Source organism: Carassius auratus, chromosome 10 (genome assembly GCF_003368295.1).
Source record: "Carassius auratus strain Wakin chromosome 10, ASM336829v1, whole genome shotgun sequence".
NCBI lineage: Eukaryota > Metazoa > Chordata > Actinopteri > Cypriniformes > Cyprinidae > Carassius > Carassius auratus.
Window position 1 is genome coordinate 15,467,347 of NC_039252.1, and position 15,080 is coordinate 15,482,426.

At 36.2% G+C, this 15,080-nt stretch overlaps 2 protein-coding genes across 4 annotated transcripts; one reads left to right on the forward strand and one right to left on the reverse strand.

Annotated features, from left to right (window-relative positions):
* Positions 1-38: 38 nt before the first annotated feature.
* LOC113110023 (beta-galactosidase-1-like protein 2) lies at positions 39-10,345 on the reverse strand. The gene is made up of 19 exons (XM_026274000.1): positions 10,115-10,345; positions 8,912-9,097; positions 8,769-8,837; positions 7,648-7,743; positions 6,985-7,093; positions 6,804-6,896; positions 6,652-6,733; positions 6,276-6,340; positions 6,118-6,202; positions 5,764-5,901; positions 5,187-5,267; positions 4,336-4,442; positions 4,097-4,243; positions 3,938-4,009; positions 3,292-3,370; positions 3,124-3,211; positions 2,922-3,033; positions 2,003-2,119; positions 39-619 (listed from the first exon to the last, which is right to left on the reverse strand). Exons 1-19 carry the CDS (start codon positions 10,204-10,206, stop codon positions 536-538), a joined length of 1,902 nt encoding a protein of 633 aa, XP_026129785.1. The 5' UTR covers positions 10,207-10,345; the 3' UTR covers positions 39-535.
* A 52-nt stretch (positions 10,346-10,397) lies between these two features.
* On the forward strand, positions 10,398-15,038 carry ei24 (EI24 autophagy associated transmembrane protein). 3 transcript variants are annotated; one of them, XM_026274009.1, is made up of 11 exons: positions 10,398-10,532; positions 11,124-11,254; positions 11,597-11,742; positions 11,832-11,892; positions 11,977-12,043; positions 12,129-12,253; positions 12,479-12,598; positions 12,673-12,784; positions 12,878-12,989; positions 13,366-13,440; positions 13,528-15,038. In XM_026274009.1, exons 2-11 carry the CDS (start codon positions 11,213-11,215, stop codon positions 13,688-13,690), a joined length of 1,023 nt encoding a protein of 340 aa, XP_026129794.1. In that variant the 5' UTR covers positions 10,398-10,532; positions 11,124-11,212; the 3' UTR covers positions 13,691-15,038. The 3 variants fall into 3 exon arrangements, with proteins under 3 accessions (XP_026129794.1, XP_026129795.1, XP_026129796.1); XM_026274010.1 differs by having other exon boundaries at positions 10,400-10,523; XM_026274011.1 differs by lacking the exons at positions 10,398-10,532; positions 11,124-11,254 and adding an exon at positions 11,274-11,491.
* Positions 15,039-15,080: the final 42 nt, after the last annotated feature.

Sequence of the window (15,080 nt, forward strand, 5' to 3'; positions counted from 1 at the left end):
GGTAAAAAAAAAATACATTATTTTCCACATAATGTACATTATTGTTTCTCCTCTATTGCCGGCCTTTCTGAAAGGCATCGATTTTTACAAAATTCATTGTATGAAAAGCGAGGTGTGCTCTGACTGGCCAGTGCATTGTGATTGGCTAAATACCTCAAGCATGTAACAGAATTGTTACGTCCTTTGCCATACTGTGATGCAATGTCCAAGACAATAACAATAAAACCCATTACAAACTAGGCATTTGTTTTATCCGGTGGGGACATAATTATGGATAATATAATTATGTTGTGTTGTATCGGGCACATAAACATAAAACCATGTCTGCATTTGTGATTTGAGACTTAAAATCGCATCATATGACCCCTTTAATACAAATGTGCTATTAATGTTTTATCAATCCAACTGTGACATAAAATTTTTTGTTCATTTTATTTTTGTTCAGGCATTTTGACAGTGTTTATGTATTTGATAGTACAGTTCTGTCTCTTAAGCAGTATGCTGATTTACATAAAACAGTCTTGAATTTTGTTCATTAAATGTCAACTGTCATTCCCAGATCAGGAGAATCTTCAAACTGGATTTTAAAATCCGCTTCTGCTTCTTCAAACACAATCACCTGATGAATAACAGAAAACAGATCTTTTTAGAATTTACCTTTTTATGTTAATAGTCAGAATTTTTGTTGATTTGTTGCAATGGAAACAAATTCCAAATATTTTATATTTATAAATAATATTACATGGGTTCAACACACTGAACTATATCTCTATTATAGATCAGTGGTTCAATACTGATATTTACAGTAATTCTTCAAACACATAACCAAAAAGAGTTCTTTGGAGTCAAAGAAATTTATATAAAAATGTGTATAGTATACTATATAGAGTCCAACCTATATATCATTTTGCAAATATTATTGGCTGATATGAGCCTGTCGCCGATATATCGGTATCGGTGAATATGCTGCATTAAATGCTTGTAATGGTGTAATAACTTGGTTTGTCCATTGTTTGCTACTGGCAACATGGATGAAATGATTTAAAGCTTAAAGTGGAAATGAAGCAAGTTTAGATTATTTAGGAAACTAACTTCAATTTTAATAAAAAAAATATAACAAACATGATAAATGTAATCATTTTAAAGAGAAAGGGTTGTTCTGATATAGCTTTTGCAGCTGCCATCTTGCAAGTAAAACCGTGTGTAATGTTATGGGGGTTGGTTTGCTCCAATGGCCAGTATAGTAATATAAGAATTTCTTAAAATTTTGAACACACATGTTTTGAAATGGAGGAAGATGACCCTTGAAAGCACTGCTAAGTCCATAATAAGTGCAACTGTCTATGCATTTGAGCCGATACGGCAATGGGACCAAGCTGTATTAGGGTTTGAAGTTGTGAACCTTCTGGTTTGGGGTAAAGTATGGCGCCATACAAAGTGCAGATCGGGGACAATACTCTTTAAGTGGATACTCCTCAATACTGACAATCTGACGTGCTTTGTTTGCATTTGCTGATGAAGGCGCGAAAGAAAACTCAATTTGGTTGCCTACTCACGTGCTGTGGCTTTGTGTGTGTGTGTGCGGCGTTGAAAGTTGTGACATTTGCCAAGTACGGTAACCCATACTCGGAATTGGTGCTCTGCATTTAACCCACCCAAATGCACACACACGCAGCAGTGAGAAGTGAACACTCTGCGAACACACACCCGGAGCAGAATTCGCCCCTTTTTGAGCGATTCAGAAATCACACCTGGCCAGACATTTTTTTAGGTCCACAAATAGGAAATGTCCGGGACAAAGAGGAAATATGGTCACTCTAACGTCATGGCAACGTACAACACAAAGTACCTACGCGTGTAACAAAATGTAAATCAAGCAAGCTTCTATGCATAGGCCACGAATTGTTGGCGAAATAAAACATTAGCGGACCAGTGAATAATATGGATTTTTTTCCAGAAAACATCTTGCACAAAATATATAAGAAAATGTATATAAAAGGACCTGGTTCATTCCACTGTTGAGGAAGGGTCCTGGTAGAAACAGAGCTTGCTGTGGTCCAGCATCCCAGTACCGTCCGATGTTTTGGCCATTAATGAAGACCACACCCTTACTCCAACCCTTCATGGAGACATAATAATCAGCACAATATTTCTAACCAAATTTTTAAGAATAGTTCACTCTAAAATGAAAATTTGCTGAAAGTATATTCACCGTCAGGCCATTCAAGATGTAGATGAATTTGTTTCTTTATTGGAACAGATTTGGAGAAATTTAGTCACACTCTCTCACCAAAGGGTCCTCTGCAGTAAATGGGTGCCATCAGAATGAGATTCCAAACAGCTGATGAAAACATCACAATAATCCCCAAGGAATCCACATGACTCCAGTCCAATTAACATGTTGTATAAACCAAAAAGCCACATGTTGTAATGAACAAATTCATCATGAAGATATTTAAATTTCAAGCTATTGGTTTTGGGGAAAACACCATTTCTAAGTGAAAAGAGTCAAAGATGTGAAATGACAACAGGGGATGGATTTTTTTTTAAAGTGTGTTATTTTGGACTATAAATTTGTATTCAGGCCAGAAGCAATGGTTGAAAATTAAAACGCCTTGATGGAATTGTTTTTTTTTTTTTTTATAAACTTGTAGCTTTTCACTTCACAAGTTCTGGAGTGGTGTGGATTATTGTGATGTTTTTATCAGCTGTTTGGACTCTCATTTTGACGGCACCCATTCACTGCAGCGGACCTATTGGTGAGCAAGTGATGTAATGCTAAATTTCTCCAAACCTGTTTGATGAAGAAACAAACTCATCTACATAATGAATGGCCTGAGGGTGAGTACACTTACAGCAAATTTTCATGGGTGAACTATTACTTTAAGCGTTCAAATCTTGTCATAATTCATTAAACTCACTGGCAGCTTCATGAAAGCGTCACTGGGATATCCATTCACAAATAACCTTCCCTGGAAAAATCCTGGGAAGCTTGGTTTGTTAGGAACAGACTTCCAAGGTGCTCTGTACAAGCTGAAATAAAAGCATTAATGATTAAGGTTTTGTTTTTGTTTGTTTCTTTTATCTTTTATGGCCTGTCACATAGTTCAAGATTTTACTCACCTGTCAATAAAGTCAGTAGTAATATCCAGGCTATATATTGTGAAGTCTCTAAGAGGTGTATGATTTAATAAAATGTTCCCAACAATACCTGAAAACAGATTTTGAATAGGTTGGTAATAATAAACGTGACATCTTAAAACACAAAGCATTGATGTTCATTAACTGTACCTTTGCGCTGATTGTCCATGTCTTTACCGTAATGCACACGGCCACAGTTCTCCACCAGCAGACTCAAAGTGCGTTTCTCCTGCCGATAATCAATGGTCAATTCATTTATTTGATCAAAAAATACAGTAAAAACATCACTTTTGTGAAATATTATAATTTAAAATAACTTTTTGTATATTTGAATATTTGTATATTTGAATATATCTTAAAATGCTGATTATTCATGTGATGTTAAAGCTGAATTTTCAGCATCATTACTCCAGTCTTCAGTGTCAGGTGATCCTTTCGAAATCGTTCTAAAATGCTGACTTGCTGCATAAGTAACAATTCTTATTATTATCGTTATTTATGGATTTTTTTTTTTTTTTTTGTGGAAACTCTGATACATTATAAATGTCTTTACTGTCACTTTTGATCAATTTAATGTTTCCTTGCTGGATTAAACTATTAATTTTCTTTCTTTCCCAGAAAAACCTTCCTGACCCTAAGCATTTGAACTGTAGAGTTGTTGTTTTTATATATTATATTAATAGATAGAAAATGGGATAGATATTATTACAAGGTATTACAAATATAAGATGTTTTTTAATAAACCAACTCAACATTAACAGAACACAAAAATGAGATATAAAGAATAAAATCATACCTTTCCATCAGGAACAGCCAATTCTACATTTTTGTGGTGAAAAATGCCAATGAAACTTTGGTTCACAAAAACCTAGGGGTAAAATCCTGATTAAAATTAAATTAGAGCAGATGCATATTCATATACAACCGCCCAGCTTAACTGTTTCTCAGCACTAACCAGGGCTCTGTCTCGGATGTTGTGTCCTGATTTTAAGGAGCCTCCTCGGATGATGGTGGTCTCATAGAGGGTGTATCCATATGCCTGGCCGTTACCGTTATTCACAGGCAGATTCTCCATATTGACCGGGAATTGTGATTTGAAAGGCTAGAGGGTGAAGATGCTGGATTTTGAGATTCATTTCTCAGAGTAAATGTTTCTGTCTCTCAGGGTTAATCAGGGTCAAGTAGACTTCTAACCTCATGTGTGTATGGCAGAGCGTCCCACAGGGACAGGTGCTGGAACAATATGGCTGCCTCGTACTCTTCTTTCCAGCGGATACCAGGCATCTCGGAGAGCGTTTCACCTGAAGAGCATCACAGAAATCAGCAGCGCTCAGAAATAATGTGAGCATGTTATTATTAGACACAAAGTAGTAACTTTTCCAATAAAGGCCACATGGCCAGGAGGAAAATAATATAAATTGGCGATATGTTGTACAGCATCCAAAAACATGAATGGTTCGAGGTGCAAAAAGATGCACGTTTAAAACAAACAGTTCTGTCTTTAAGATGTTTTAAACTTCAAACCGTTGTTTCAGTCTACAATACGAGTCCTCTATATAATATTGCATGCTTTCTCCAGTCTTATCTGCATCAGGAGAGAAATATGCACAGATCTAGCATCATTTACATGTCAAAATAGTTGAAAACCATTCTAAACAAATATAGTGGTGGATTTTGATATGAGAGGACAACAGGGGATCGACTTTTGCATTGGAGGAAGCATTATTATGGATTACGTCTAGGTATTTTGTCTAGAAGCAGCAGGTTAAAGTAAAAAAGCCTTAATGATGGATTTGTTTCTTACAAACATGCACCTTAACACTTGACAAGATGTTAATTGATGGATAGGAGTTTTGTGGATTATTTGTGGATTATTGTGATGTTTTTATCAGCTGTTTGGGCTCTTATTCTGACGGCACCCATTCACTGCAATTGGTGACCAAGTGCTGTAATGCTAAATTTTACAAATCAATTTTGATGAAGAAACATTTTCAGCAAATTTTCCTTTTTGGTCGACCTATTACTTAAAGGATGGGATCACATACTGTTGAAATTGCCGAGGAGATCTCTGAGAAGATGGTACTTTGGTGTGTAATCTCCTGCTTCTGACAGAGGAGCATCATAATCTAAAAGAAAGAGAGAACGAAAGGCTTGTGTTATGCGTTTTCAAATACAATTTTTCAGTCCTACATGAAATGCTTGTGCTGCACTTGATAGCTCCATACTCTGGCCATATTGTGAAGTGCAAAATCAGTTCACCAAAAATGAAGATCAAATCATCACTCGCAGCTGCATGTTATTCCAAACCTGACTTCCTTTTTCATGTGAAACATAAAAAATAAAAATATATATATATTTTAATGATATCGTGTACACTCGTCTGCTTCTTTAAATTCTTAAGCTCGTTAAAGCAGGATTGATTCTGATTGGGTGTCAATGTTTGTATCATTCATCAGCTAAAAAAAAAAAGTGATTCCAACGATATTGTTTCTCTGCGTCTTTATCATTATAGCTGTGGTGTGGAATCTGCTATTCTTTAATATTGAGAAAGACTTTTAGAGCTATATCTTTATCTGTATTTTTATAGTTATTGCCTTGGTGTGAACAGGCCTTAATACAAACCATAGCTTGTAACCAGAGCTTTGTAAGACGGGTTGGCCAATGCCCCATTCATGAAGCCAAAGTTTGTCCCTCCGTGGAACATGTACAGGTTGAAGGACATTCCTCGTCGCAGTATCTCTCTTACCACGGCAACCAAGTCTATATTAGAAAGGAAATTTCAGACAATGTTCAACATGTTAAACAGCAATTTGTCAAGGGCTTTTTAAATAATAAATAGTAAATAAGTAAAACTATTTTAATTAATAAAAAATGAGTTTAAGAAAACTATTTAAATGATTCTTTCAAAATTATTATTTATTATTCATTTTATTAATTTCTGTTTCATTTTTTATTTTTTATATGACATGATCTCACCCTCTGCAGGTAAACTGTGGTGTAAACCGCCCCATCCATCAGACCTCCCTGTCCAGAGCTCCATCACCAGCACAGGACTGTTGGGCTTTATGCACATGAGATTAATGTTAAACGTTTCATAAAACACTTTTATTTACAAAACAGACTAAAATATCTACCTGTACTGTTTCCAGATACCTGATGTCATCATGATTCATTTTCTGTAGATTTATAGTTCTTAAAGCTGGGATGGAGGAAAGAATGTTTAACACCATTCACTTTTTATTTTTAATATCTAATCTACTGTTCAAAAGTTTTGCATCAGACATTTTTTTTTATGTAGTATTAAGAAATTAATACTTTTATTACAATTTCCCCAACCTTAGGGCTAGGAATCAAACTCTCTAACCACTTCCATATTGCATTGTCATTGCCTTATTACATTTCAAAATTCATTTTGCCACGCATATGCCTCCATAGTGATTGGTCATGTGTTGTTGTTTTTGTTGTTGTTGTTGTTTTATTTAAAGTTGAATTCTTGTGTTTTGTTTGTACCTCCTTGGACTCCACCATATGTTAGACCCTCATGGTCGTCTGATGTTAGGAGAACTTCACTGATGCCTCTTTCATGGAGAGCCTGGAAGAAATTGAATTAAAATCGAGAGAAAGCATGACATCTGAGTTTGGAATGGTAACTCATACTGTACCTCTTTGATAAATGGCATGTAGTTTCCATCTCTTGCATGTGATCCATATTTGTTCTCCACTTGAACGGCAATAATAGGCCCACCTTTCTTAAACTGACATCATATTAGACCAACATCAAAGATCACTCAGAGTACTTTTTGTTTTTTTTTAGCACTTCTTGTGTTTCAGAAAGAATCCTACCTGGAAAGGCACCATTTTGGGAATGAGCTTATCAAAGTACACGTTTACAGCTGCTATGAATCCTGGGTAAGTGGTTCGCAGCATCATCTCTCTATCACGCAAAAGCCAGCTGAAGAGGGAAGTGGTTTGTTTGTGGTGATAGAAGCAGAACAAATTTTTCTTTCTGTGTGATGTAAAACTTGACATTGATAGTCCACTTCAGACATTCTGCTTGCAACTAACTGTCAACTTATTGTCATTAGAATATTAGTAGACTGGTAAATGAAGGTTAGTAGAAGAAGTTGACGTACTTGTAAAGACTGCTTTGTAGAATGTCTGATGAAGGACCATCTGTAAGCAAATATTAAGCAGACAGACTACTAAAACTCTAATGACTGGTAGTTGGTATGTAGTTGCAAAGTTATTAGAATGTCTAAAGTGGACTACCAAAATTAAGTTTTACCCAGTGTGAAGACACACTGGATATCTGTAGCTCTTTGTAACAGTTTTTTTCACCTTATGACATGCATTACCACAAAGTGTGGCACATCGTTTTGGTTTGAATGCTGCCTTTGCTTGCTGCTTCACAGTTTTTAATCACATTATCTCTGGAATTTGCAGGATACGACTTAAAAGTTATTCTACAGAAGAGCCATTTATATTTCATTTAATGGCAGAAATCACCTGGGTAGTCCTCCAAGGTCAAGATCAGAGCCTATGTACGGTCCTGGACGTAAAATTACCCAGAGACCCACCTCTGCAGCCAAGTGAAGAAAACTTCTGTGGGCAAAAAATTCATAAATAAATAAAAATTAGATACCTAAAATGATCAGATAGAAGTCAAAGAATTATAAATAAAGTATTAAATGAATAGTTTAAATAGTTAATAGTTAAAATACAGTGGAAAAAAGGTTCTTTAGATTATTAAAATGTTCTTCACACTAAAAAAAAGCTTATTTTAAGAACTGTGCACTTAAAAGTTCTTTGAGGAACCAAAACTGGTTCTTCTGTGGCATCGCTGTGAAAACCCCCTTTTGAGATTGTATATGTTATAGTTGGAATTTGTAAAGTAAATTATTTAAAAATTAATTATTGTTATTTTAATAATTAGTGAAAGTATTTCACTAACTTAATAAACCAATCAATCTGTACTCGAAAGCTGGAATTTGTAAAGAAGCATGTGTATTTAATTTGTTTTAATAAATTATTGCCATTTTATCTAAATAAATTTATATCTGAAAATTAAAGAAGCACAGTTAACTACTTAAAAATGTAATATTAAGATTTTTAAAGTTAAAGTATATAACAAAAAATAAATCATAAAATGAATGCGTGAAAGTTGTAGTTTGTAAAGAAGCATAATTATTTTGAATTGAATTGTTGTCATTTAATAATTTAAGCATTGATCATAATGACCATTTAGAAGCTTGCCATTTACAGCTTCAGACCTCACTCCGATTTTAAAATATCTTTACAGTTTGCAATGATATTAGACTTCGTCTCCAGTTGGAGGGTTGTGTTGTTATGGAAGAGCAAGGATCTACATTAATGATGTATTCCCAGTGCTGTGCAGACCCCAGATAATGATGCAGACCAGGATGAAACGAGAATGAGAACAAAGTCCCTCCTGACAACAGCAGAGCGACAGTATTGTCAGAGGACCGGCAACAGGAGCTCTCTGAGATGTTTGTCTAACTACCGTAAGTGAGAGGTGAAATCCTTCCAGGATCAAAATACACTGATCACATATAGCGCTAATGCTCTCACAAATGGGAATTAGGGAAAGAATAGGGAGGATTTCTTACTCTATGTCAAGGCCTCCCTGGAAACGTAGTTCTCCTTTCTCTGGTTGATGGAGAGACCATGGCACATCACTGCAAATTAAACGCAGTCTGATTATTAAATGCTTCTCAATGTCTTTGACTGTGCTTGTCAATTTCAAACCTACACGGTGAGAGTGTTGAGACCACATGCTTTCATTTTCACCATCCGATCCTTCCAGTAAGCTCTAGGCAGGCGGAAGTAGTGTAAAGAGCCCCCCAGAATACGAAAGGGCTTTCCTCCCAGAGTGAACTGAGAAGAGTTCATCCTCAGACCCAGTGATCGATTTATCCTGATCTTTACTGTCGGACCTCTGGACACACAACAAGAGAAACACTAAGAGAAAATAAACCATTTTCCTCAGGGAATTTACATTAACATTTCAATAGTTAAATCTTTGAACAAACAAACAAATAAATCAATAAATACATACATAAAAGTTGGAATTTGTTAACAAGGACAGTTAATTATTTTGAAGTTATTTTTCCCCATTAATATTAGTTCATAATTGAATAATTATAAATAAATAAATCTTCAAAAGAAAGAAGCACAGAATTAATTAATGCCATTTTAATAGTTAAAGTATTTAACATAAATACATACTTGAAATTTGAATTTTAGACAGTTAATAACTATTAAATAATTTAACATAAACAAAAATAAATATTTGAAAGTATTTGTAAAGAAATTAGTATATAGTATACAATAGTGTACATAATAGTATATAGAAATTAGTAAAGCACAGTTAGGCCTAGTTATTTTGAAATGGACTAACACCATTTTTACAATTAAAGTTTCAACGTAAATAAATAAATACATAATTGGATATAGTTGAAATTCATAAAGAAGCACAGTGAATTAGCCTACTTTGAAATTGATTATCACCATTTTATTAATTAAAGCTTTCAAAATGAATGAATAACTGAACACCCAATTACAAAGAGAAGTTAAAAACTAAATGTTTTCTGTAAAAACACTGCTACGATATTGGTAACATTTTTTTTAAGTTAGGCCTTCATACTACAGTAGTAACAGTAAATAATGCTACATCATAGTTACCCTTCATCAACTGCTCATAAACCTAATACTCAACCTAACGCTATAGTAGGCTACATGTTGGTAATTAATATTACTCAGTACTTAAACATTAAAATACACTTTAACCAGGAAACATTCAAATTCCGTGCAATTCAAAAACCCTGCTAATGCTGAGTTGAATAGTGAATAAATGTACTTATTTATTTTTATGTAGCCTATTCCTTCTGTGCAGCTGCATGCAAAAAAAAAAATATTAAAGACTTTTTTTAACTTAGAAGAAATGTTGCCTTACCTGAAGTGTCGGTATATAATAAAACACGCGAGACTCAAAAACAGAATAACATATCGCCTCCTATGACTCTTTCTTATACTGAAAATAGCCATGTGTTCCTGATTTAAGAGCTATGCAATGTTTCAAATATATTCTGAAATAAAGTGCCCAGTAGTATCTAGCAAAAGGCAGGGGCATTTAAAGCTGCAAGTTTGTGGGAAGTGGCAACAAACAGAAAGCGTCGCTTGGGTATCTGCGGTGTAGTTCTTGTCAATCAGCGGGGTCTAAAAACTACAAATCCCGTCATATGGCTCACCGCACCGCGCATGCGCAGCTGCACTGGCCTGATGCTGTTTTGTTGAGAGCTTGCTTGAGAATAGAGAGTGAAACTTCAAGGCTTCGGGGGAAGAAACGATTTTAGTCTAAATAGGTACATGAGGTAGGACGTGCTGGATTGATATGTTGACATGTTTTCTATGGTTATAGGTGTCCGATAATATCTATTAAAGTAGATTTGTTTTGCTGTATTTAACTGCTCAGCTAATGATCTACTGGCTAATGCTGCTGGTTTTGTTGTTTACTAAAGAACTGATACATCAAACTGCTTCGTGACAGTGGTTTTTGATAATCGAAATGATGGTAATCTTATCTGTCCTGAAATATTATGCGTTTTTTTTTTTAATATATAGATATATTTTCTACACCAAGCTTTAGTTCTGGTCAAAATATATAGTAAAAACATGATTGATATTATATATGCGTGACCCCTTGATCATGGTCACGTGGAGTTCCACTAAGGCATATTTTCAGCATACATGTCATGTCATTTCATCTGTGGGCCTCTAAGTTTCCTCTAATAAAATTGAAGAAACTTTATTTAATGTATTCCTTTATTTAAGTTCATGACTGAGGTTTTTCAGTGTTGTTGTTTTTTCTTCTCAAAGCTGCTGTATCAAATGGATTAACACTGAAATGAAAGCATGGAAAGTTAGGAATCCTCAGATATAAAGAATTGTCTTTCTCTGGAAAGTTTGCAGGCGTGTCCTCCTCCTGTCATGAGATCTTGTCTGGCCTCTGGCTGTCCCTCCTGCAGTTGATGACTCTGCAGCCGGTGTGGAGATGACGGACAGTGTCAGAGCGTTTGTCCGCAATGTTGCGACGGTCAGAACCTAGTTTTACATCTGTTAAACCCTATGTTTTCATATACGACTTGAAAGCTCATCAACATCTGTAAGTTCTTGGTGTTAGGTTCTGGTTGGAAACACATTTATTTTCCTTTAAATGCAAATCAGCATATAAGAATGGCTTCTGAAAGATCATGTGACACTGAAGACTGGAGGAATTCTGCTAAACATTCTGCTTTGCATCACAGGAATCTAAAATCAGTTATATTACACTGTAATACTGTTTTACTGTATTTTTATCTGTATTCAGACTACTTTTAAAATCATTCACACAAGTGGCACCCTTAATCTAAGTGGCAGTCTTTCTGTTTCTTTTTAGGGGATCAAGGACTCCATCCTGGGCATTAGAACCATCTCTAAGCTCGATGCTCGGATTCAGCAGAAGCGGGAGGAGCAGAGGAGGCGCAGAACGAGCGGGGCCCTGGCGATGAGACGGGCTCAGAGCGAGGAACGGAAACAGGACAGGTAGATGTGCTATTAAAATTCATTCATTCAGTTTATTATAATACTATCAGCCCTGATAAAATAGGTTTCTTTGCTTCTTTCTATAACAGTGAACCAAAACTAGCAAGTCGTATTTTTCAGTGCTGTGCCTGGAATGGAGGCATATTTTGGGTATGTTTCTCAATCTCTTATTGGCCAACTATGCATTGGCAAAACTATTGTATTAAAAAAAATCCCATTTGTTTTCTCTCACAGCTAAGCCTGTTCCTGTTTTATCGGGTGTTTATCCCATTGCTGCAGTCCCTCACTGCTAGAATCATAGGTATGTTGTGCTTTTAAGGAACCTTCATGTCATGTAGTCTAGATATGTCTTTGTATTAATGCTTGTCCTGCTGATCTGGTTTCAGGTGACCCTTCGCTGCATGGTAACGTGTGGTCCTGGCTGGAGTTCATCCTTACATCTGTATTCAGTGCTCTCTGGGTCCTGCCTCTCTTTGTTCTTAGCAAGATAGTCAATGCCATTTGGTTCCAGGTGAGACTTTTCTCACATCAGACATTCTTTACAGTGATTTTATGATTATTTTATAATTAATTAAGTTAGGCAGGATTTCATAGTGGTAAAATCATCAGCATCCAGTCTTTATATATGTACACTAGTTGTTGATTTGGTGCTCAAGAACCACATAGGCTACATATCTACCTGTTTAGTAATATTTGAAATCTTAAGTTGTCAATTTCGTTCTGTTTTGCTGGGCAGGACATTGCTGATCTGGCGTTTCAAGTGTCTGGACGGAAAGCTCAGCCTTTTCCCAGCGTCAGCAAGATCATTGCAGACATGCTCTTCAATCTTTTGCTCCAGGCCCTCTTCCTCATTCAGGTAGTCGTTTCCTGACATCTTTACATCTCCCTTCAACTTGCTTATCTACATACTTTTATATCTGTTGTTTTTAGGGATGGATTGTGAGTCTCTTCCCCATTGATGCTATTGGTCAGTTGGTCAGTCTCCTGCACATGTCTCTGCTCTACTCACTTTACTGCTTTGAGTATCGCTGGTTTAATCACGGTAAGTGTGGGACACCTCTGATCAATCAGTGTGATAAACGATCCGAGTATCTACTCTAAACCTTTCCTGATTGACATTGTGTCTCCTCTGCAGGGGTTGAAATGCACCAAAGGCTGTCAAACATTGAGAGAAACTGGCCGTATTACTTTGGCTTCGGTTTGCCCATGGCACTACTGACTGCGATGCCATCGTCATACATCATAAGGTGCAATCGCAGTCCATTTCGACTTATTTTCACCATCTTTTACTCTTATTAAAAAGAAAGCCCATTTTTATGTAGTGAAAATTACATCACATTCAATCCAAAACCCACAAGGGAAAATTGTATTAAACTACTTGCTCTCTTGTCATTTCAAATCTGTTCTTTCTTCTGCCGAACACAAAAATTTTGGTCCATACAGTTGAAATCTATGGGAACCAAAACTTCCACAGAGGAAAGTCAGTTTTGAAATGATATGAGGCTGAATAAATGTCACTTTTTTAATATATATATATATCACTTTGAGACATCACTCTGAATGTTTTCCTAGACATATGTGATATACTTCATATACTACTGAATCGTGTACTCTTTCCTCCAGCGGCTGTTTGTTCTCCATTCTCTTCCCGCTCTTCATCATCAGCGCTAATGAAGCAAAGACCCCAGTCAAACTCTAGTAAGTGGTTTTCTTTTGTTTTACACAAAACTTACTAAAAAAGAGATTTTATTGCTGATAACACTGGCGTTTTTTCCAACATCGCAGCCACTTCCAGCTCCGCCTCTTTTCCCTGGTCGTCCTCATCAGTAACAAACTGTTCCACAAGACGGTGCACCTGCAGAGCTCCATCACGACCTCCACGCCCACAGAGAAGTTGCCCTCGCCACACCTGTCCCCTACGCGCCAGCGACCCATGCCCCCACAGTGACCTCTTTCAGGATTCCCAGTTGGGTTTGGTTTGAAAGAGTCAGGTGGATGGGGAAAAAATATAGTGTTTTCTGTCAATGTTCTCCTGAGGGATGAATGGGAAGGGTTAGTAATGTGAATGGCCGGTGTTTGGAACTTGATCGCCTTGTGCTGATACACAAGGTCATGATTTTCTCTGTGATTTTTGTTGGACTATTTTTGTACCCATTATGTGCCATTTGGGCGATTTGTAGAGATAGCACAAAGAACAAAGCATGCACATTTTCTGTGAACTGGCTATCCTCCTCTTTTAGGTCCTGTAGTTTCTATCTCGAGTCGTTTTTATCTATTTATGGCCTTCTTTTTAATTTTATGTAATGGCTTTTTCTGCCTTGTGAGGGTCAGACATATGACAGTTTGTTTCTCATTTAACACTAAACTCTATGTGATGCTTTAGCTAATGACTTAAGTAATGGATGAGTAAAAACTGCACTGGAATCTGGACTAGACTGAAAAACAATCAAATTGAAAGGCCTCTTTATGCAAGGGATGTTTCTTGACCTAAAATGTTGCGAGTTGTCTGCTAGACGTTTTAAACTCATTACTTTATTGTCTGCACATCTTAATGGAATGGTTTGGCTGAAAATCATTTATTCCCCCTCATGGTTTCTCTCATCTGTGGAACACAAAAGTAGATATTTCGCAGAATGTTAATGCAGCTCAAATCCCTATATCCTTGTAATTTATGAAAAACAGCAGTGTGGAAATTCTTTGAAATGTCTCCTTTTGTGTTCCATAGAAGAAAATCATGTTAGGAACCACATGAGGTTGAGTAGATGATAGCAGTATGTTTTTTTTTAATGTAATTTTTCTGAACTGTTCTAGAAGTAACAATGTAAACTCAAAAGGGAGCTGCTTTAATTTGGTTTCTTTTATAATGCGTTTTTATTTTGGGAATACCATGTCAACATGATCCAGTGTCATCTGTAATGGTTTGGGGATGATTTCCAACAGTATGCACAAGCTTTAGGAATCTGCTGCTGTCAGGTGACACTGTCAAACTGTGTGACATGTGTGAAACTGTTCTTTAAATGATCACGGATCTAGTTTCTGATGAGTGCTGGCATGTTAAGTGGATGTCTACTGTGGTGTATGTTTCTGGAGTTCAGTACCTGGACCTGTTTTGAAACATTTGAAACTGAAGCACATATTATGTCATTGTATCTGCGGGGGGTGGGTGGTGTGTGTTTTTAAAAAAGGGTTGTAATTATCGTCAGGAGTCAATAGTGTTACACCTACAGATGGAAATTTGTGAGTGACATTTTGTAAAAGTATTACATTATTTCAATAAATTTGGTCTGTGTACAGTATTTGTACAGAATTGTCTTATTTTCCGAAACCACTTGTATTGC